Consider the following 22837-nt stretch of genomic DNA (forward strand, 5'->3'; position numbering starts at 1 on the left):
AGTAATCACTGTGGCAGGACATCCCCGCTGGCGGACCAACAAAGCAGCTTATGAGCCAAGCGGCTAGTCACGTCGGGGTTATTGACCTCCTTCGCAGCTATGGTTGGAAGCCAGAATCTCATCTCTTCTGCGCCCTCCCCCACCCCAGGTTCACAGTCACATCTGCAGCCTGAAACCTGGCCTGCAGGAGAATTTACACCAGGAGAACCAAGGACTACAGATCAGGATCTGACTTCCTGTTTGCTTCCTTGTCAAGATTTAAGAAAGCGATAGAGAAGATGTTAATAAGGCAGACTCATTTCAAAAGTGTGGTGTCTGCAGCTGTTACTTAGTGAAGAGTGAAAACTGAAGAAATACAACTTGACTCTTTCACCAAGAGATTCAGGTTAGAAAGTGTCCAAGTCCTTATATGAATTGCAGCCTCGGGTTGGCTGCGGATTCAATAGCTTGGAAAATCTTCAAAAGTCTTCTGTAAGGACCGACTGACTATGGAATTGTGATAAAAGTGTTGTGTCATTTACTGTTATTTCAAAATAGTGTATAATACACATCCTTTTATCAGTAAAATGTAAAGTGACTTCAAATACATATGCACTTTTCTTTTTTCCCTCTAGAGATCTAGTTTGGGTGGATGATTTAATACAAATTACTTGGCCTGAGTTTTATATCCTTATTTGTGATTTTAAAGGGCTGGCAAAGAAGATGTGGAGGAGCCAAGATTCTGCCTCCTGGTGCAAGAGACAATGATGCAATCGAGTGGTCACTAATGACATCTGTGAAGCCTTCAAGCTGGGTCCAAAGCCCACATTAGTTACTTACTGACCTTGGACAAGTTATTTCAATGTTCTGGGTTTCAATGCCCATGTTTTTACTGTAGAATGCAGATAATGACATCTAGTTCCCTACATTGTGATGATTCAATATAATAATATTTGGCTTTCACTAAGCTTTTCATCCAATTTGTGTTGAATACATGCAGTTCCCTTCCTTTATCTACAGAATACAATTGTACAAACCCACACTTTCAGAAATAGACCATCAGTGTGATATTCTGTAGTTAGAGAAATGGACTTGGGGGAAAATTGCATAGAACTTGGCCTCACTCAGAACATTTAATATGTCTAAAAGTCTTATGAAGAAGTGAACTGTCAGGATACTGTCCTGGGGATTAACTTCGTGAGCGTCCAAAAAAAGCAGCTTATGAGCCAAGTGGCTAGTCATGTACGTTTGGCAAGGCCTGTTTGAGAAGCATCTCCAAGGCTCTCCACACTTTCTGAAGTTAATGGCAGCAATAAATGACTGAACCTGGTCTTTGGGCTGCGGTGGGGAGTGGTCAAGTTAGGCAAAGCCAGAGATGTGGGGGATCTCTGCTCTAAAGGCCCTTCACACAAGGTCAGCTGGTGCCAGTTTTAGGCACAGGTGCTTGAACAGTCTTTAAGCTGGGCTTGGTGAGGGTGATTTACCTCTATTGTACCTGTGACGAGAACGTTAGGAAAGGCATCTAGAATGAGCCTGGGGAGCCCTCTATTCTGCTGACCCAGGAGGGCCAGGGAACGGGAAGGGCACAGGTGGGAGAAGTGATGGTTTGAGGCTGGAGGAGCAAGGACCAGAGGAGTGCAGTGGATGCATCTGTCCATATGAACCCTACGCGTGGATTCACAAAACGCTGGTGACCACGGAGTTCTGCTGTTCCCACAGATGGGCTAGTAAGGCCCAGGGAAGGAAAATGGCTAATTTAGAAGGTTGAAATGCAGATGGGGCCAGAAGCAACCCAGGCCTCTTCTCTCGCCCCTCCAGAAGCCCCACCTAGAAGGAATGTGGGACTGAGGCCCGGGTGCATTCCTAGGTGCCCTGTGACAGGGGACAGGGATGCAGTGATCCCCTGATACACTGTTAAAATGGGCTCCATTATGGAAGTAATGTAACCGCCATTTATCAATTGAGTCTGCTGTGGGGGAATGAAGGTTCTCAAACGTGGCCTCTGAGATTGAGGCATCTAGATGATTTTTTAAATAAATGTGTCTATAACAGATTTATTTTCTAGGCTAAACTGCAAACTAGGTAGAGCGTGAGATGCATCAGCCTGCAGAGAGGGTGAGGAGGATGTGATGGTGCCGGAGAAGGGAAGGAGGTGAACCAGGGGGTCTTTAGTTCAGTGCTACACGCCTCCGTTGAGGTCCCTCCATGGTGGTGTGGTTTTGTGCCTTGAAAGCAGAGAAATACCTTATGAGGTCTGCTCTCTCCTCCAGCTGATAGAGGTGCCTCTCAATTGAGAGAGGTTCACCATGTGGTAGGTCACACTAAAGCTGGGATTGAGCCAGGTGACTAGTCCCTGAGCCTGGCACTCAACCACATTTTAACTACTCTGGGTAGTGAAAGTGCAATAGGACATCCCCTGAGGTCCTTGTCTCACTCTTCGGTTCAGTGTCCCTGGCTGGATGAGGCCCTCTGGGGAGACACAGGCCTCCCCAGCTGTCATTCTGCATGCACTTGACAGAGTCCCCTGTACTTAATGGAGAACTCCGCACACTGAGCTCCAACTTGCCAGAGGTGTGACCCCATGACCCCACCTGTGACCCCATGCGGCTCAGGATGCTGGGGCAAATCAATTGCAGACCAGGGGACCTGTGGTGAGGCAAGCATGTCGTGCCCCCCGCCTTACAGGAGCCCACTCTCTGGTAGGGGATGGATACAGAAGCAGTGCCTGCCACGGGGCCTGGAACAGGCAAGAAGCTGGCCTGCGTGGAGCATACAGATGGTGTCAAATACTACTGTCTGCATTATGTCGAAATCAGATATATTTCACCTTTTGAGCTTCCTATATTTCTCTGGCTTTAAAATCCTCTTCCCCACCATTCCTTAGAATCCTTGGGTGGGGGGGTCCACCTATGACCCCATGGATCCGATATCTGAGGATGCACAAGTCCCTTAGGTTAAATGGCACAGGAGTTTCAGATAACTACTGCACACCCTCCTATAGACTCTAAGTGCCTAAGCCAACTGAGCCCTGTGGATAGTGGCTACACTGGATTGTTTAGGTAATAATGATAATGAAAAATATTTTCTACATATTCAGTACGGACACAAATTTTTGGAATATTTTCAATCATTGGCTGGTTGGCTCCTAGCAACTCTGGAGGCTGACGGTTTGAGGAATTTTTCCTTTACCAATTTAATGTTTACCTTTTATGGTCTTTTCTTCAAGGTGTGATGGACAATATGGAATTAGGAAATAATACTAGGAAGGAGAGAGGGCGAGCTTGCCTTTCTCCACTAATTCCTGAGGGCTGCCAGAGAGAGGAAGGATGGACAGGGTTTGTGTCCACAAGGCTTCTGTGCATGGGGCTTTCATGGATCAAGGAATGTCTGTGTGCTGACATCATTCCCAGAGGCAAGGTACGGAATCACCCTAGGGGCCCATCTTTGGAGGAATAAAGAAAAATATGGTATATCCGCATAGTGAATATTATTTAGCCACAAAAGAAGAATGGAATTCTATGATACATAGCGAAATGGATGGAGCTGGGGGACCTGATGTTAACTGAAATAAGCAGATCCAGAAAGACAGCTACTGCATGTTCTCTCTCATGTGTAGAAACTAAGAGAGAAAGAGAGAGAGAGAGAGAGAGAGAGAGAGAGAGAGAGAGAGAGAGAGAAGCTGACCTGATGTTGAATACTTATTAGAGTTTGAGAAGCAGATGGATAAAGGGAGGTTGATTTGCTCAGTGCACGCTGGATACATGTACCATAAATCACACTGAGCCCCATTAATATGTGTAATTAACACATTAATCAAAAATATATGTAACCCCCAAGGAATCATTCCAAATGGGGGATGTACAGTGAGCCTCAGCAGGAAGGAACATCTGGCTAGTGTCACCTGTTTGAAGTGCCTCCTAAGGAGCCTGTGCTCAGGAATCTGACCCGGGGAACAAGCCCAGGAATGCTGAAGTTGGCGGCTCTCCATGCTGAATCCCCTCCTGGAGATCCACAGTGCTCTGGAGAGCGGGGCACTAGAGAGCTCTGCTGGTTCCTGCTTCTCCCAGTGTTTCCCAGGACAATGCATGCAGAGGCCCTTTTATATAACGTGACTCTTAGCCTCTCATGACTTCTAGCATCTGTGTGGAACGAGCTCCAACAGGAGGAGGCTGTAGGAAGACAGAGCTGTCCCTTATGCTGGGCTGAAAGTAAACAGTTGGTGCTGTTAAAGGAGGAGTCTCCTGGGAAGGTGGAGGCCCTCTTTTTTGTGCAGGAGTCTGTGAGGGACTCTGCGCCTCACTTCCAAGAGGGGCTGGGTGATGGAGGTTCTGCCATTATAAACCCAATGGCCCTTCCTTACACTGGAGCTGACGCGTCAGACAAGCAGATTTAGAGGCCACACCCGGGGTGAGCGGCTGGGCCCAGGTGGCCTGGGACTCCTCTGGTTTAGTCCTGAAGTCCTGCTTCTCAGGATCCCCTCAGCCCAGAGCAGACAGGGTGGGGTTACTCTTAGGTCGCGACCCAAATTTGCAAAGAAAAAAAAAAGAGTGTTTTTCACTCTTCATAAATATTAAGTGATGTTGAAATGGTTTTGAGTGGAGGAGCATATTTCATCTTTGTAAAGATAGTTATTGAACATTGAAATTCTACTAGGAAATGGAGTTTTCATCAGGGAATTGTTACTGGGAGATACAGATTTTCTTGAGCTTCTTTTATTGAGAAGCTTGTTTTCCAGTTCTGTTCATGATGGCTTGTCTACTGGGAAATGCATCTGCTGCATCAAGCAGTTATTGGATGCCTTTCCTTTAGTCTAAGCCTCATTATTTTCCCTGTGTGGTGATGAGACAAGATACTGCTCTGTATTCCTATTAATGAGCGACCTCACAAAGTTTGTAACGTTAACTTTGATCCAAGTATTTGTAACAGTGCCTACGTTGCTTTTGAGCTGTGGCTTGTGGCTGAAATAACTTAAACATAAAATGATAGGGGAATAATCTTAAATTTATTTCTGATCAACTCTGCAACTTAAGCCTTGTTATTTCAGTAAAGGTGAGGTGTACAGGATACTAAACTCCACTCTTACTCTGTGTGTGTGTGTGTGTGTGTGTGTGTGTGTGTGTGAGAGAGAGAGAGAGAGAGAGAGAGAGAGAGAGAGAGAGAGAGAGAACACATCCTGCCACTAGGGGGCAGTATCCCCAAGACCAATGCACGTCTTTGCAGCTGTGTGGTTAGGATGGGTGGGACTTGGAGATCCAGGAGTTTGCAAAGTATTATGCCCTGAAGTTTTGGAAGCTTCCCTGCGCGGAGTGAGCCTGCCTCTAGACTGCTTGTTGGCCTTAAGGGAGCCCCTTTCCTGGCTAAGCCTCTTCATGTGAAACCAGGGAGTTGAACAAGATTAACTCCAAACTCATTTCTGATTCTAATTTCTGCAGAACCCAACCTTGTCTAAAAGCAGCTTGGGATAAAGGTCTTTTGAGGGCGTGATGTAGAATCCTATTTTGCTTCTTTCCAGCCAAGCTCATGTTTCAGTTGCCTCCGCATAATTCTCTTTCCTTGCTTGGGTGGTTGATTGTGTTTCCTACAAACTCATTCCTGAGTTAGAAGCTTGTTACTTCCGAGGGCATGGTCTAGAGTCCTGCCTGGTTCACACCTAGGGCCCAGGGGAATGCCTGTTAGCTGCTTTCATTCTCTGCTGTTGGTTTTTCTAAGAAGCTCAGCCGTATCATATTTAAAAATCACAGCTGTTCTCTGGAAGTGAAGGGCTTTTCTCTGGGTGCTAGTGGTTCATCACGACAACTCACACTCTAAGCACTCTGTCTCCAAATAAACTTTCACCCGTTTTTAGGAATGGAAAAAAAAAAAAAAAAGTCAAGCGTCAGAGAAGATAAGTTCTTGAAATCTGATGGCTTCCAGATAATGTCAGATGTGATTGCAAGAAAAATGGTATAAAATGTAGATTAACATAAATCTATAACTGCTCAACTTGATGAAAAATATCACCACAAAATCCTTCCATTACTGAACCAACTGATATGGCTTTTCCCCACTATGACATTTTGTGAGAATGAATAAATTATCTGAGAATGTGTTTGCATCAGAAATATAGAATTTTTTAATAAACACATAAATCATCCAAGCATTTTTCCAGCAAGATGCCGGATCCTAAAAATGGGAAGTACCCTGTTAACTTCCCCCCTTCCAGCTTCCTCCTTGTGTAGCAGCTTAGAGCTCCAGGCAGGAGTGCAGAACCATCCACTAAGTAAAGACTAGGACTCCCTGTGAAGGAGGCTGCTGGTGGCCTCCTCTTAGGCCCAGCAAGCCCCGGCTGTGTGAGCCTGGTTTGTGCTGAGGTCCTCTCTGTAGTTATGACCTCATGTTACACAGGGGTTTACTTTAATAAACAATTTTTTTTGTAGCTGTGATCTACACCAGCACGCTGTACACAGCATTAATATAATCCTGAGAGATACGTCCTGTTGCTTTCCCTAAGGAACTGGTTTGCTTTTTGTTACAGGAAATTAATAACACATAAAGGAGCTTGATTTCCTTTTTGCTCATGCTACCAGGAAGCTTACAAGCCAACTAGCAATTTGATTTTAATGGAATTTAGCAGTGTGTATCTGACAATCCTACGTTTTATGTTAATCATATCATCTAAGTAGATTTCCCCTAAGATTCTAATGTTCCTCTCTCTTATTGTTCAAATTTTTATTAACTACTCCAATACTTTTGTGAACTCAAGTGAAGTGTAGATAAGCACCCAGATGGAGAAATAAGGAGTCATGTGGATATGTGAATAATGGCTGAATAAACTTTTGAGCTGAAGAAGCAAGGACATCGTCCTCAGGGAATTATCAGAGGATAGCACAATCATGCAGTCCTTTCTCATTGGTTTCTCCCAAGATCCTTTCCTCAATGAAAGCCTACAGGCATACTGTTATGACCCAGGACATTATTGTGACCCTCTGGGCTCCTGGTCCCTTTCTCTGACAAGAGGAGTGACACTATCTTTTCTGAGAAGGAAAACGCATCCGTCAATGGAGCTGAGTCCTAAATCTGTGTGCATGGAAGCTAAAGCTGTGTGCATGGAAGTCCTTTTCAGGGGGATCCCACCTGCCTCAGGGAGGTCCCTGCAGCGAGCTGTCAGCAGGCCCTGCCCAAGGCACAGATGGAGAGGAGGAAAGCCTGGCTCAGAGAGGCTGGTGTCTAATTAGGGTCCCACAGTGGGGAGCAGCAGAGCCTGGGTTCTTTCCTTGCTTGTGCACCCTGCTCCCTGCTGTGAGCATCTCCCACTTCCCCTTGCAGGACCCCTCTGCCTCCACCCTGCTCTCTGCCCGGACACTGACCATCAGGGACACACAGGCTGTGCCACACTCTCATTCTGGTTGAGTTCAGCCATTGGGAAGCTCCCACAGGAGCCATCCCTTCATTCCTTTGGGTCTGGGTGGTGACAGGAAGTAGCTTCTTTGTACTCTGACCTGACTGAGTGTGCTGTCTCTTGCTGGGACCCTAACTGTGACACTGTCTCATTAAAGAAATGGTGGCACCAGCAAGACACCACAGAATACAGGATCAGACACAAGAGGAGAGTGATAGGTTTTCAGTATTGGGAAGTGCGTGGGGAAGGTGAGAGAGGCTCTGGGATGGACCAGGTCCCAGCAACCCTACCCAGCCAGACTTCATTGGTGCTTCTGGCACGGGTGAAATGGATTATTTCCTTTCAGGCTGGGACCTGCATTTTCATCTTCAAATTGAATTGTTTGTCCTGAATATTTAAAATCTGCTTTCATGTTAATTTATCAACATTTTACATAGATTTCTATTTTGTGATTTTGCTGGGTATGTGGCTATAGAAACCACAGAGTTATGTATTCAAATGTAATCCATGTGTTTGAAAACAATCCGTCTCTCATTATGCAGCAAAATATGAATTTCGTCAATTTCTCTGTCCATAGGCAACACAAAGAAAAGGCACACGCCTGCCTGACTCTGAATGAGATATTTCCTGAAGGGTAATTCGGTAGATCACCTTGTGAAAGGTCCCCACTGTCACCACCAACAACACAAGATTTTAGAAATAAAGTAGACGTTCTCACACTTGGGACTTCTGTGCCATGACTTTACCTCTGGTGTGGTGTCTTCTCATATCCTTGGAAACGGCTTTGTCTACCTGTAGAAGACAATATGACACCGTTATCACTCTGATGTCATCTAGCATCCCCTGCTCTGTGTGAGTGGAACCCAGAGACAATGCACAAGTCCCGATGCACTGGGTGCAGGACGCCTGTGGCAGCCAGGGAGGGATATGCAGAATGTGCACTGCCACAGGGAAGGGTGCAGTGGCTCCAGTGGTATTTGTCATTAACTCTTGGGTTTGGATTCCTTGGAAAATTGGGAATGGAACCACCATTTGACCCAGATATCCCACTCCTTGGTCTATACCCAAAGAGCTTAAAAAGAGGTTAGAAATAGTGGTGGAATGATGTTAGAGTCTGTAAACAAGTCAGGATGGCGCCTGGCATTTTGCCAGAAAAATGTTAGAGTCTGTGAACAAGTCTGGATGGCGCCTGGCAAAATGCCAGAGGGAATGGTTTGTGAGGTGGAGCCAGCGAGCTATTAAGTGTGGAGATTCCTTATTGGTTGACTCCTGTATCTATTTTATGCTAATTAAGATAAGCTGTGTGGAATGTATAAATACTGCTCCTGACCTACAATAAAAGGCTTCCACTCCTGCTGTATCAATCTACACGTCACCCCCCCCCCCCCCCCCCCCCCCCCCCCCGCCTCCCCGTTATTTTGCTGCAGCCAGCCGGCCTGCGGCAAAATGAGATGATCATTACTATCTAAAGTACATGTATGAAGACACGAATTGGTGTGAATATACTATGTATACAACTGGAGATATGAAAAGTTGTGCTGTATATGTGTAATAAGAATTGTGATGCATTTTGCTGTCATATATAAATAAAAATAAAATAAAAGGAAAAAAAAAAGACTCTGAGGCCGGTTTGCACCACGGCGTTAATATGAAGATCTGGCCACCTATCAGCATGGGGAAGCCATGGAGCAGGGGATAAAAACAGGGCCCTGTGTAAGCTCCGGCTCGGATGCTGCCTCCACCATGTGCTGGCTGTGACAACACAGGTCACTCCCCCTGCCGAGCCTGTTTCCTCAACTGTGAAATGGAGCTAAGAGGAGGACAGCGTCCTTGTGAGGACGGGAGGGGATGTGGCACCGCGTGCAGTGTGCCTGGAGGGTGAGGTGTCGCCCTCACACTGAACTCCACCAGCGTCCTTATTGACATATCACAGACTCTGTGCAACGCTGATTGTCACGCAGGAACCCTGGCAGCAGGGAGGGGCAGGTGAGGACGCTGTCCTTAGGCGCCAGCTCTCTGCCTGCCTTGGCCCAGACCAGCAGTGGGCCTAGTGCTTCTCTTGAGGGCACCGAGTCGAGGTGGTCACAGTGGATGCTGTGCTGCTGGTCAGTCTGACCCGGCTGAGCGCTGGCTGGAAGTTCTTATGACTCGGCCTCCTATGCCACGCCAGCAGCCTCAGCTCCGCCAGAGTCACCTGTGGGGGCCCGCCTGCTGGAGGGTCAGTAGTGTTCTTGGTGCACCTCACTCCTGTGCGCCTGCCCCACGGGGAGGGTCTGCCCAGTGTCCTCAGCCCACCCCTTCCAAGCCTGTTGTGGACACAGGAAGGTCCATTGCAGACCGGGCTCAGGATGCCAGGGGTTCAGCAGGGGCTTCCTCGGGGGCCCCCAGGGCTCCTGCTCTTTCGCCTCAGAGCTGAATTCTGCTTGGTATCTTCGGTGGACCTTCTGCAGGAGTTTCTCGTGTCTCCCCCGGGACAGGTGCCTCTGGTGGCATCAGCACAGAACCCCGGGCCCAGGAAGGCTTCCCGTTGGACTTCTGGCATTTTCCATCAACTCCGGGTTTCTTGGTGCCTGCTGTGTGCCTGCAACAGTGCTGGGTCTTGAGGGCGCCAAGCAGGGCCAGAGCTTGGACTCTAAAGCTGTCACCACCGGCTTACAGGTTCTTCAGCCTCAGCTCTGTTGAGATTTGGGGCTTGGTAACTCTTTGCTCTCTCTTTCTCTCTCTCTCTCTCTGTGTGTGTGTCTCCTGTGTCCTGGACAAGGCTTAGCAGCCCCTCATCCTCACCCACTAGACGTCAGAACAACACTGGAACAACCCAGAAGTCTCTGTTCTTTGCCAAAGGCCCTGGAAGGCAGCGCCTCCAGCCAGAGGTACTGATGACCTTGCCTTAGAGGGTGTGTGGGACTGCTCTGCTGGCCAGGGCCTACGCAGAGGCCACTGTGAGCAGCTCAGCCAGGCAGCTGGGTGCTCTCTGCCTCCGGTGCTGGCCTCCATCCTAGCCCTTCTGATGGCATGGAGGCTGGCTGCCTCCTTTGCTAGATGGAGGGCACTAGCTCATCTTTATCCTCCCTCCCACCACCAAGCATAGTGCTTGGTTTACTGTAAGTGCCCCCCAAACAGCAGCAGTCTGGGACAAGGCTGCTGTAGCCACCCCAGGAGTGGAGATAAGAACTGGCCTCTGTAAGAGTTATTGATGATCCGTTTCACAGATAGTTTAATCTCAACATGAAAGTACAAAAGAAGACTCAGCCCCTGGAAATGAGGTGGTAATGAAAAGATAATCTGCTTATCATAAAAGCTTTGATGAGTCAAATAGTAATTATAAAAGTAAAACTCTCTTTATCTGAATGGAGGCTAAGACCTTGTTTAACTTAGAAGACAACCTCCCTCCTGGCCACATTTTCCCTCCTTCCTCTCCGGCCTTTTCTCTTTCTTCCACGATCTCCCTTGACTTCATGGAGTGAGACTGTGGTTCCACCTGCAAAGTGACCTAGCTAGAGAAAGAGGTTTGTTGGAATTGGAAGCTACGAAGATGACAGGAAGGAACGTAAAGTACTGAGAACAGAGTCTTAAATTTTGACAGTTGTTTTAGAAAAGTCAAATGAGGATTATTCTTCCTAAGCAGCAACAACAAAAATTCCACCCACCGAGGGCTCATCTTTGTGTACACGGGATGGTCAAGGGCTTAGGGAAGGAAACTGAGCGTGTCCACTCCTGCACAGCGGGGCCAGGACTGTCGTCAGCCATGGGTCCCACCACTGTGGAGGGCTGTGCTTTACCAGAGTGTCCTGACTCCCTCCTGCCTGTCAAACCGCCCCCAGTGGACCTGCCCCAGGTTCAGATCCTGCTGCTGGTCGAGAACAGTGGTAGAAAAGTGAGGAAACTTGAAGACCAGACTGAGAAAATGTTCTTGGGAACAGACAGCAATATGGGCAGAGACTGGACTCTCCTTCCGTGGAACAGCCTCCATTCTCCAAGACTCGGTTCAGACGAGGACTGCTCATTTTCATCCACTTAGCCAGGATCTATGGAGAACCACTCACAGTATGGCAACCTGCCAGGTGCTGGGCCAAAAGAGGCCCTGGCCGTGACACCTCAGAGAAGGTGAGTAGCTGTCCAGAAGGCATGCCTCTTGCAAAATCGCCACTGTTCAATGATAATGTTCGTCTTGCAAGGTTATTTTAAGGATTATGCATCATTCATTCATTTAGTCTGACCTCTATTGAGGAAGGCTCTCCTTGAGGTCCTTTATCCTGCCTCAGTGATGTTTCTCAAAGCATCTTGCTCTTGCCACAGAGCCTATCCATCACTCATTTCTTATGACGCCCCCTCCCCCTGGCATGTAAGTTTCATGAGTGCAGGGGATCCGGTGTTCACTGTCCCTGGTCTGTGATCACAGGTGCCCCTGGCAGGCTGAAGAGCTCTGGAGTGGACATGTCCAGGGAAGGCGTGTCTTTGCTGCTGCTGTGCAGAACGGGGAGCAGGCCCCTCACGTCTCTTGCTGTCTCATTGGATAGGTCTTGTGAAAGTGGCATGGTTTGGCACAATGTGTACCTTCCTTTTCTTCTCTGTCGAGATTTGAATGTGTGTCCCTCTGAAGCTTGGGGTGGAATTGAATTGCCATGGGAGTAGTCTTGAGAGGACATTAGGAGGTGATTGAGCTGTGTGGGCTCCGCCCTCCTGGGTGGTCTCAGGCCCTGTCTTGGGAGTGGGTTTGTCATCATGGGGTGAGGTCATTACAGAAAGGCGACTGTGGCCCCCTTCTCTTTCTTCCTCCATTGCACGCCCCCCCTTTGCCCTTCCACCATGGCCTGATACAGAAGGAAAGCCCCTGCCAGATGCTGGCACCTTGACTTCCACTTCCCAGCTCCCAGACGGTGAGAAACAAATTCTGTTCATTATCAATATCCAGTCTCAGATATTTTGCTAAGGTACACAAACAGATGGAGACATTGTTGGTATTAACAGAAGTCCCCCAAATCATAAACAATGTGAACATACAAAGTAAGAAAAAGTTATCAGTTAAATCCTTTCTTTTATAAAAAAAAAAGATGATTAAAAAAGTAATATCCAATTTTGTTGTGAGGTCTAGAAATTGGACATTCCTGTACAGGGCTTCTAGGGAAGTAAATTGAAACAAATTTTCAGGAAGGAAATTTAAAAAATTATGTCACAGAAATGGTTAAAATATTTTCACTCAATGGTTAAGAAGAAAAATTAAAAATTTTATAATGGGTATGACAGATCTATAGAAATTCTACTTCTGAGTCCTTGTTTATCAAATGGAAATTTTTCTCAATGTGAAAATAAGAGAAAACCAGGTATATATCATATACAACAAGCATTCTTTTGCATGAAATATAGCTGCATAGAAAATACTGACATGATATGCATCAAAATATTGTGGTCAATAACGCTGCAGCCCCAGGGATGTGGGCGATGAGTAATCTATTTTATGCCTTTCTTCATTAAGAAAATTAAATGTTAGCAAGCTTCTTATTAGAAATAAAAATCCATATACATTTCCATTTACAAAATACTTCCATAAAGTTGTCTGTTGTAGTTTTCCAAATGGCCCTTGGAAGCAAGCTTGGCAGGGATGTTCATTCCTGTTTTGCACATGAGGTCAGAGAGGCTTTGAGAGGTGGTTGGACCACCCAGTGAGCAGTTCAGGATACTGGGTGGAGACTCTGGGGAAAATGATGCTGTGATTGGAAAGATTTGATTGTGAAGTCCTGGCTCCAAAGAATGCAGGAGGATCAGATGAGATGTACGGGTATGATCAGATGAGATGAGATCAGATGAGATGTCGTGGCCTGAAGCCTGGCTCACAGCAAACCTTCAACAAAAGCTAGTTCTTCCTTCCAGATGCTTCCATAGCACCAGGACCCTACCAGTCATGTGTCAGCTCCTTAACCCCTTGAACCTGTCCTGCTTGTTACCTAGAGAGATGCCTTGGGAACTTGGCTGGGCCACTCTTCCCCTGGGCTCCCACCAGTTAGGAGGGACCCCCCCTTCTTGGGTTGGGGGTCCCATGGTCCAGCCTGTACTCACTTCTTCCAGCCTCGTCCACATGTTCCAGGATCGCCCCTGAGAGGGCAGAGAGGCCTTGGTGTGAAGCAGAGGAGAAGTGTCCATCATACGCTTGAAGCAGCGCGTATCTGTGCAAAGAGGAAAAACGGCAAAGTCAGACCCTCCAGCTTACAGAATCTGTACACCTCTACAAACTCAGAATCATCACAACACAGGGGTGAAGCATACCACCCGCCTTGACTTATCCCTTGAGGAGAGAGGTGCCAACAGGAGAAATTGCTCCTGGGGTTCTCACAAATCCACGCAGAAGTCTGGGCTGGCTGTCCTTCATATTCCTATCCACCTGAGACAGGCTGCTGATCCTTCAGTGGAACCACCATTTGACCCAGCTATCTCATTCCTCAGCATCTATGCAGAGGACTTAAAATCAGCATACTACAGTGACTTGGCCACATCAATGTTTATAGCAGCCAAATTCACAATAGCTAAGCTATGGAACCAACCTAGGTGCCCTTCAACAGATGAATGGATAAAAAAATGTGGCACACATACACAATGAAATATTACTCAGCCTTAAAGAAGAATGAAATTAAGATATTTGCCAGTAAATGAATGGAACTGAAACTATCATGCTAAGGGAAATAACCAATCTGCCCAAAACCAAAGTCTGAATGTTCTCTCTGATATCCAGATGCTGACACACAAGGAGTGGGAGCAGGGAAGAACAGAAATTCACTGGATTAGACAAAGGGGAATGAGGGGAAGGAAGGGGGGATGGGAATAAGAAAGAAAGTAGAATGAATCCGATATAACTTGCCTACGATCATATTTGAATACATGACCAGTGAAACTCCGCATGAAGTACAACCACAAGAACAGGAAGTTGTACCCCATAAATGTATAATATGTCAAAATGCATTCTACTGTCATGTATTTAAAAAAACAAAACAAAAACAAAAACCTGCGCTCTGCCGCCCCTCTCCCTAGGTCCTCCCCACCCCCAGCCCGGACCCTCATTTGACAGGGTGTCCCCATATTCCTCTGTTCATCGTTTCTGCCACTAGATGGAGACCTTCAGGAGGGAATGGGCTACCCTTTCTTTGCACTTGTGACCAGATCAAATCTAAAAAGGTAGCAGGAGCAATGCAGTTACTCAGTGAATGACTTTTCAGTAAGTGAACAAAAGGTTATCATCATCATTATCTGCAAGATGATCCTTTCCTAAAAACGGCCATAGATTCATTTCTGGGAGCCAGGCCCTCAGGAACCCCATGGCCCCCCTTTGCTTTCCCAGGTGTGTTTTGCTAAGGTTGGAGAACCCTGGATGCTGCCCTGCGTGCCCCAGGGGGAGGAGGCCAAGGCAAGGTGAAGCTGGGTCCTCCTCCTAGCGGGTGTGAATTCACGGCCATGCCCTGGGGGTCCTCCGAGGCTGCTCAGTCAAGCTAAAATCCCAGCTTGGACTCCTCTCCTTCGCCATGCCACCTCCATCTTAACTTCCCCACGTGGCCACGGCCCTGCCTGTCCACCTTCTGCCATGCTCCCAGGACTCAGGAAGGGCCTCATGGTGAGAATGACAGCAGACAGTTTGGGGCTTTGTCTCGGTGCCAGGTCCTCTAGTGAAAGCTCAGTGTCTCATGTGATCTTCTACAAAACTGTTCTATTGTTGCAAAACCCGTGTTGGATAGAGAAAGGGACTTCCAGGTACGAGCTCAAGGTCACACAGCCCTCAAGGTCACACAGCCGGGAAGCCGGGGAGGCAGGATCTCAGCTGAGGGCTGTCTACTTCAGAATCTGCCCCCTTATCCCTGCGGGGCACAGCAGCACAGAGGAGCACCTTCAGGCTCGAGGCAGCCCCGCGTTACCTGCGTACTCGGACTCCTGGATAGGCCTGGCTGGCAGAATTCTCAGTGATGGCCACACGTCCACCATCTGGAGCTCGGGGTCCTCATACTCATCCTCGCTGTGGTACTCTGTCACATCCGGGGCTGCAGCGGATTTCCTTTCCTAGGTGGGCAGCAACATTCCAGGGAGTCAGAGGAAGGGACAAGGCTGGAAGGGGGCAGAGGCCGCCGAGCTGGCTGGGAGGGACAGGGTTCCTTAGCTGCGACTTCACTGATACAAAGGCCTGGGGTCTTAGGTAGGAATTTAATTCTTGTGACAGGCAGAATTCTAAAGACATCCCTCAACTATTCTGATCTCTGACTATTCAGTCACATACCTACCTAGGTACTATGTGAAGGGGCAGAGCAGATGTAATTAAGGTTGTTAGTCAGCTGACTTTAAAACCGGGAGTTGATCCTGGGTTACTTGGGTGAGCCCCACGTTATTATTTGAGCACTTAAATGCAATGAGGACTCCGTTCCCTGATGTGATGATTTTCTAAATATTAAAAGATCCTAAAGGATTTACTAAAAATTATTGGAATTAATAAAGCATTCAGAAAGTTATCAGACTAAATGACCAATTGGATATAAAATCCCATGTATGTGTATAAATTAACAATTTTTATCTCTATAATCGAGCAATAATTTAAAAGTTAAAATTAATAATGACATTAATGATGCCATCAAAAGAATAAAATGCTTAAGAATAAATTTAGCAAAGTATAAAATGTGTGCACTAAAATTTGCAAAAATGTTGTTGGAAGTTGGAAAGACACAGGACTAAGTATTGCTAAGATAGGAAGACTGACATACGGATTCGGCAAAGTTCCCACTAAAACCTCAGTGGCTTTCTCATGCACCAAGGGCCGGGCACGTGAGCCCACAGCAAGAGGGCAGCCATCTGCGACCCATGGGAGAGCACACCAGCCTTTGGCACTTTGATTTTGGACTTCTGTTTTCCAGGACTGTGTGAAAATAACTTGTTCAAGCCACCAGTCTATAGCATTTTGTTATGGAGGTCCAAGCAGACTAACGTAGGCACATATCAAGGGCTCTGGGGCTGACACCTGGCAATGGCAGGAATGGGTACCAGTCCTCAGTAGATGTCCTCATGTGTAACGATCATCATAGTAGCTATGCACTGGGGTCGGGAGCCAGCATGGTACCCTGTGTGAGCAGGGTCATGACTGAATTCTTGATTTCTTCCACCACCACAGAGTGACCCAGTGATCATTCATCCTCCCTGGATCTCAGAATGATCAACATTTCCCTAAAACCAATTTCAGTCTTTATTTGTGCCTTAGAGAAGTTCAAGTGCCAAAGATGGGATTGAGCCCATCAATGCTAAAGTTTTGAAAGATCTAAACAGCATCACACAAAGTCAAAAACACAGGGAGACAGAAACATCTTTTCATGCACATCCCCCAATTTGGTCCTCAGAATAAAGAAATTTTATCTTTCTTTTAAAACTATGGAACCTGGCGTCAGTGACTTGCTAAAGCTGTATAGGTCACAGGTGCCATTGCTGGGCAGAAACAGAAACAGAACTTTTTTTTTTTTTTTTAACCATATCCACACTGGAACCAAGCACCAGAAATTTAAAATTTTTCTCTACCCCAAAAATGAAGAGCAGAGCACCCAGGACATTCCTTGGGTGGACTGCTACCCAGATAGGGCAGTGGGGACAGTGTAAGCCCAGGATGAGACTGATGGTTCTGCAGGGAGAGTCATTTCTTCCCAGTCCCAGCCTCGCACCTCCACGTGGGCCACTGATCTCTCTGGACTCGGTGTTTTTACTCTCAAGGGCTGAAAATGTAAAGCTAAGTTGTTGCTTTATACCCTTAACTGTATTTGGGTTATTTATTTTTTTTCTTTCACACACAGTAGATTCTTAATATAAGATTGTTAAATAAGTGCCTAAAGTAATAGATTTTAACAAGGCTTAGGGTATAATTATTCTTATGTGTGTGATTTCAAAATTTTATTTATGCTATAATGTGTCGAGTTATAAAGGTATTTTTACTGGGATCCACTTCAAACCTATTTTTGAATCAGATGGCCACACTCACACACACACACACACACACACACACACAATTAAGTCACACAACATTGTAGAATAACTTTGCAATCAGAAGTGCCTTAAGAACCCTTGAGACTGACAATAGATAAAAATGGATAGATATGACTCATCCCAAATAAATCTCTCCTCTCTCTCTCTCTTTCTACAAAGAAACAGAACAAAATATTATATCCACCACTGGGGACAAAAGTCTGGAAAGTCTGGTACATACTCTCTCAGTTGTGGTTCTTGATGGCTTCCTGCCACCTCCTGCCCCATGGTGTCTAGCCAAAGGGTCGGATGAAAAGTAGGTTCTTCTAACGGGTCCCAGATTTCCCCAAAGAGGCCACACCCATGGCCCTAACAGTGCACCTAGTGTCCTTCCAACAAAGTCCATCTGTGGGCTCCTGAAGGGGTCCCCTGCGTGCTCCAGTGCAGAGCTCAGTTCTATGTGCAGTTCCAGAACCAAGGCAAAGTCGTGAACAGAGTGCGTGATGGTGGACGCCCAGTGGGGTCCCCAGGCCCTTGTGCTGTGAGAGCAGGGAGGAGCCAGCCTGCCAACCACCTCCCTCTCTCCTCTTGGAGCCTCTAGCCCTTGCTAACTACTACGTGCTTAGGGTTTCGTCTAACACGGTGTAAACAGGGAAATCCAGGGGGGAGCTTATTGCAGGGAGGGACCTGGGATGAGACAGACTAGTGGAAGTTCCAGCTCTGCCTCCTTCCAGGGAGTTCTCTAAGCTCCTCAGGTGGGTTACTAAAGAGTCTCAGGGCTCAATGTCTAAGCCTTTCCTGTCATCCCCATCACAGAAGTTTGGTAAAGATGAGTTACGGAAGAGTCCCGTCTCCAGGTGAGCTGTGCTGCAGGAGGGACTCCCCAGGTCCCCACGTGGGAGGTCCCCCGGGCTGCCTTGGCTCTGAGCATTTTTGAGGTAAGGATGCAGAGGGCAGCCTGAGCTCATGCTCTCCATGGGACACCCTAAGAAGTGGGCTGAGGGGTCTGTGGACCACCATCTTGACTTCCAGTTGCTGGCCCTTGTCTCCCACCACCTGCTCCCAGCGGAAGGCTGGCCTCGAGTCTCCCCTGAAGACAGGACTCGGTCAACTTGTCAAGTTTAACAGAGCAAAGCACCCAGTGACAGGGGCCCTGCAGTGACCTCCCAGCAGGAACGGGGTAGAAGAGAAGAGTCTGGCACCTGAAGGACAGAGGGTAAGCCGCGGGACACAGAGATGGAGCGGGACCATTTTCACGGCAGCCTTGGGGCTGTGCCTCAGAGACTGGGCGTTGTCCCTCCTCAGTCTGTCTCCTGGCCTGGCATAGGAGGGAAGGCGGGCTAGGACTAGGAAGTTCCTGGATGTGAAACCAAGTAAGAAGCTGGGTGACAGCATGGCTTTGTGGTCGCTCTGTCGTAGATCTAAACTGTAGTTTGCTTTCTGACTGTGGAGGCTACTTGACCTCCCCCACTCAGATGCCCAGTTGGTAAACTGGAGAAGACGAAGCCTACTTTACTTGGTCCTTAACTGAGGAGATGCCTATGAAGGCTCCACTTGGCATCTGCCCTATAAGGAGAGCTCAGTATATGTTAGGAGGCTTCCCTCTCACTGATGTCTGGACTGGGCAGAGTCAGGGCCCAGGGCTGGGCAAGGCTTCTGGAAAGTGAAGTCCTGCAGACACGGTGGAGGGGCACAGAGCTGGGCTCTGGAACTGCATGGAAGCTGAGTTCTTTGCTGGAGCATGGCAGGGGACCCCTTCGGAAGCCCACAGATGGACTTTATTGGAAGGACAACAGGTGCACTGTTAGGGCCATGGGTATGGCCTCTTTGGAGGAAATCTGGGGCCTATTAGAAGAACCTGCTTTTCACCTAACCCTTTGGCTAGACTCCATAGGGGCAGGTGGTAGCCGGAAGTCACCAAGAACTACAACTTTGTAGGTGTCAAAGGCTGACCAGACTTTCTTCCCTAGCGGTGGATATTTATATTTATTTTGATCTGTTTCTTTCTAGAACGAGAGAGACACAGAAAGAGTGAAAGATTTGTTTGGGATGAGTCATATCTATCATTTTTTATCTATTATCTGTAAGTCTCAAGGGTTCTTAATTGCATGTCCAATATTCACTGTCCATGAGCCTCCTTTTTAAAAGAATATTGTGTGCTTGTGTGCTTGTGTGTGTGTGTGTGTGTCCTGGGTAGGGGTCCATTAGCCTGAATAAAAATTCTAAATAAGTACTTCAGAGTAACAAGTCAATGATTTTAGATGTAGATTTCACCTATATCTAAACATGTGTGAATATATAACTATTTAAATTATATGCATATATAATTTAACAATACAATTACTTATAATAGTAGATATTTGAGTTAATGTTCTAAATTTTAATCTTTTTTTAGTTTTTAAAATTATTTGTAAATATTTCAAATGGCTTCATAAGTGGATATAAGACATTCCACTATTTCTGTGTTACTGAATATTTAGCTTGGTTCCAATGTGTTACCATTTAAAATATATTATTACAAAATATCAGTGATTGTGTTTCAATAGTAATCTGAAATTTAGGTTAGTTCTTTAGTTTATACTGATAATCACAGAATTATTGGGTCAAAAATTGTGTGTTTTATATCATTTAGTTAATATTGTGAAATTGCTTCTAGAAAGTTTTTCAATTTAAAATTTCACAATGAACAAAGCGCCTTTTCCACCACACTCATCAGTACAGTGTGTTGGTATCTTCACCTTTTTCAACCTTCACAATGATGTGAATTAATTTCTAATCTTTATGTTCTGACTGGGGAATTAGAACATAGTTTTATACCCAAGGATTGAAGCGCACTTTTCCTTGCCAGGGAAGTTAGCCATTTGGAAAGTCTTCTTTCTCTTGTAAATTCATCAAATGACTTGAAACCAGCCCCTGGCTTCGCAGGCGTCAAAGGCTCACCCAACATTTAGGGCAAGCAGTGGACTTACCCAGCGGGGAAGAGGCTCGCGGATAGCCTGGTCCTGGGCTGTGAGAAAACACAGCAGACGTTAGTCACGGCCACCCTGGTGAGAGCTCAGAACACGCAGAGGACGGGACCCTGTTCCCCAGAAATCTCCTGTTCCTCTCAGTGCACCTTGCTTCACGACATGCCCACATTTCCCTGGTTTCCTGCTGCTCTTGGAACAGGGGGATGGACAAGGGGAAAGAGGAAACTCAGAGGGGACTGTGGAGGCAGGAAGGCCCGCTGGGCTCTTTCCACAGCAGGTGGAAATGCTCCCTGAAAGAGGCGGGAAGCCAGAGGAACCCCACCCCATGCCCCGCGAGCCCTGACTGAGTAGATGGGAATGAGGTCAGCTCCTCTCCCCTCTCCTCTGTGGTGCAGCACGTTGTATTTACCAGGCTGCCCTCCTCCTCGGCCTCCTCCAAGGCACCCAGAGTATTTCGAGGGCAGGGTTCGCAGTTATGCATTCATCTATCCCTAGCTCCGAGCACAAGTCCCCAGAGAAGCCTTGTGTTTTTGATAGGTGTTTGTTGAATAAATATTATTCCATTGAGGTTTCTCAAATCTCACCTCCCTAATTTGGGCTCCTGTTATAAAAGATTGCCCGAGGTCCTGCAGCCCACTCAATATTCTGTTTTAAACTTGACCTTCAGATTATGTAAACCTCCAAGGAACTGCTCAGGTGAATGCAGATTCTTTTGGTTCCTCGTAGACCTACTTTCTCAATTGTATCGTAGTTTAGTACTGTATTAGTCTGGGATGAGCATGAAAGCAAGAGACGTTCTTAATCACATTCTCTTCATTAGCACACACATGAGATATTTCTTGAAGACCTCAGGACCAGAAACTATGAGATTTGTAGCAACTGGCTTGCTTTGATTTAATGGAAAACATTATTTCTGTAAGAAATTACTTTTCCCTCCTTCCTTTGGCTGCAAAGGTCTTCAGGGCAAACTCCTGCCCTTCATCGGGCGTTATAGAAGACCATGGTGTGGCCCCCTCGACATCTTGCTTCCGCTTCATTATTTTCTTAAACTCTTGTCCTTTTACCCCAAATGCCCTTACCATGCCAAAAGGTGAAGCACACAGCTGTGAGTTGTGTCGGAATGCCCACATCTTTTGTAGCCTCACTCAGGAGAGTGTGCTCAAGTGGAAGCACTGTTCCTTGGTGTCTGCCCAGGACTCATGCAGAGGGGAAGTGCTAACCAGCCCAGGACAGTCTCCCTGGGATAAAGAGCCAGAGGAGCAGGGTCCTATCTGCACCTGACCCCTGTCCTAGCCTATGGGGGTGGTAAGAAGAGCAGCTGAGACTACCCTGGGCCATGACTGGCAGCTTCCTGACCCAGCACAATTACGCCCCCACTGAGATCCCTGGCAGAGAAGTCACAAGTTTCCCAGCTCTTCAGAGTAGCAATTTGTACTTTCTCGTGAATTGAATTAAATTAATCAGGACAGTCATTAAGGGCCAGCTGGCCCGGAAGGAGCAAATGAGCAGAGAATTACTAGGGATCTGCTCTGGCCCTCCTCATCCAGGAAAGCAGCTCCTCGGTCTAATTCAGGGTTCAGTCTGATTTCATGTTGGGACATTGGCTTGAAGAGGGTGGTCATTTGCTGACATCCCCAGGGGGCTCCGTGGGGTCTCTTTTCTCACCCAAGGCCAGCGTTTCGGTCTCTTGGATTCCCCAAATATGCTTCATACCCCTTGGGTCATCCTGTACCCACCCACCTGGTGTCCTCAACCCTTCCGCCTCCCCGTTGCTTCCCAAATGCTGTGTCCTTTGAGATCTGCTGTCCCTGACTCTCGGGCATCCCTCAGGCCACCTTAACCTCCCTGAATTGTTAAAGCACTTATTTTCTGTCCCTCTCACCAGGACACTTAAATAAAAATAGGCAGCCTTTGAAGACTTGTTTGGTGCATGTATACACTTTCTTTAGAGAAGGGCTTGTCTTTTATCTTTCTTTCCCAGAATACATCTCTATGTTCCCCATCAGTACAGAGTTTTGATATACGATTCTAAGAGGCGTTCCAGAACTTTGAATTCATTCATCTCACCCATCACCACAGCATACAGTCCAGATTCCACGTGTGGTCCAAGAGCCTTGGTCTCCCCATGATACCTGCTGGTCTCTTTGACAAAGCTTCTCTGCTGAACCAAGCTCCAGGCTAGCTCCTCTAGACTCAGCTGGGTCCTGGCCCCTGGACTTCTGTGTTTGCTTTAGTATTGTCCAATTTCAGCAAAATCTTCCTAAGTCAGTGTAGCCAGGACCCACCCCCTCCATGTCTACTCACCTTCCATATCTCACTGGGCTCCCCATCCTCCACCACTACCCTCTGGGGATGCCTGCTCCCCCTGGCCTGCCTCCAGCATGATCCTGTGGGGTCAGGTTAGCCCAAAGTCTCCTCATCTCTGATGTTTCCTTTCAGTAATTTTGCATCCTGTGACTCCACCCTGCTCCTAGGCCATATATCCCCACTTTTCCTTGTGTTCCGAGTTGAGCCCATCTTTTTCCTCCACTGCAGTAGACCC

The 22837-nt window shown here is 47.1% G+C and overlaps 1 protein-coding gene across 1 annotated transcript in view; it reads right to left on the reverse strand.

Annotated features, from left to right (window-relative positions):
- The window catches only part of Clnk (cytokine dependent hematopoietic cell linker), a 60547-nt gene extending 37941 nt beyond the window's left edge, over positions 1 to 22606 (reverse strand). Inside the window, exons 1-4 of the mRNA XM_077110201.1 lie at positions 22600 to 22606; positions 20296 to 20333; positions 15253 to 15394; positions 13412 to 13518 (exon numbers count right to left, since the gene is read on the reverse strand). Of these exons, the coding sequence (XP_076966316.1) occupies positions 13412 to 13518; positions 15253 to 15394; positions 20296 to 20333; positions 22600 to 22606 (294 nt within the window). The remainder of the gene's footprint in view (positions 1 to 13411; positions 13519 to 15252; positions 15395 to 20295; positions 20334 to 22599) is intronic.
- Between the last annotated feature and the right edge of the window lie 231 nt (positions 22607 to 22837).

Source organism: Callospermophilus lateralis, chromosome 8 (genome assembly GCF_048772815.1).
Source record: "Callospermophilus lateralis isolate mCalLat2 chromosome 8, mCalLat2.hap1, whole genome shotgun sequence".
Lineage (NCBI taxonomy): Eukaryota > Metazoa > Chordata > Mammalia > Rodentia > Sciuridae > Callospermophilus > Callospermophilus lateralis.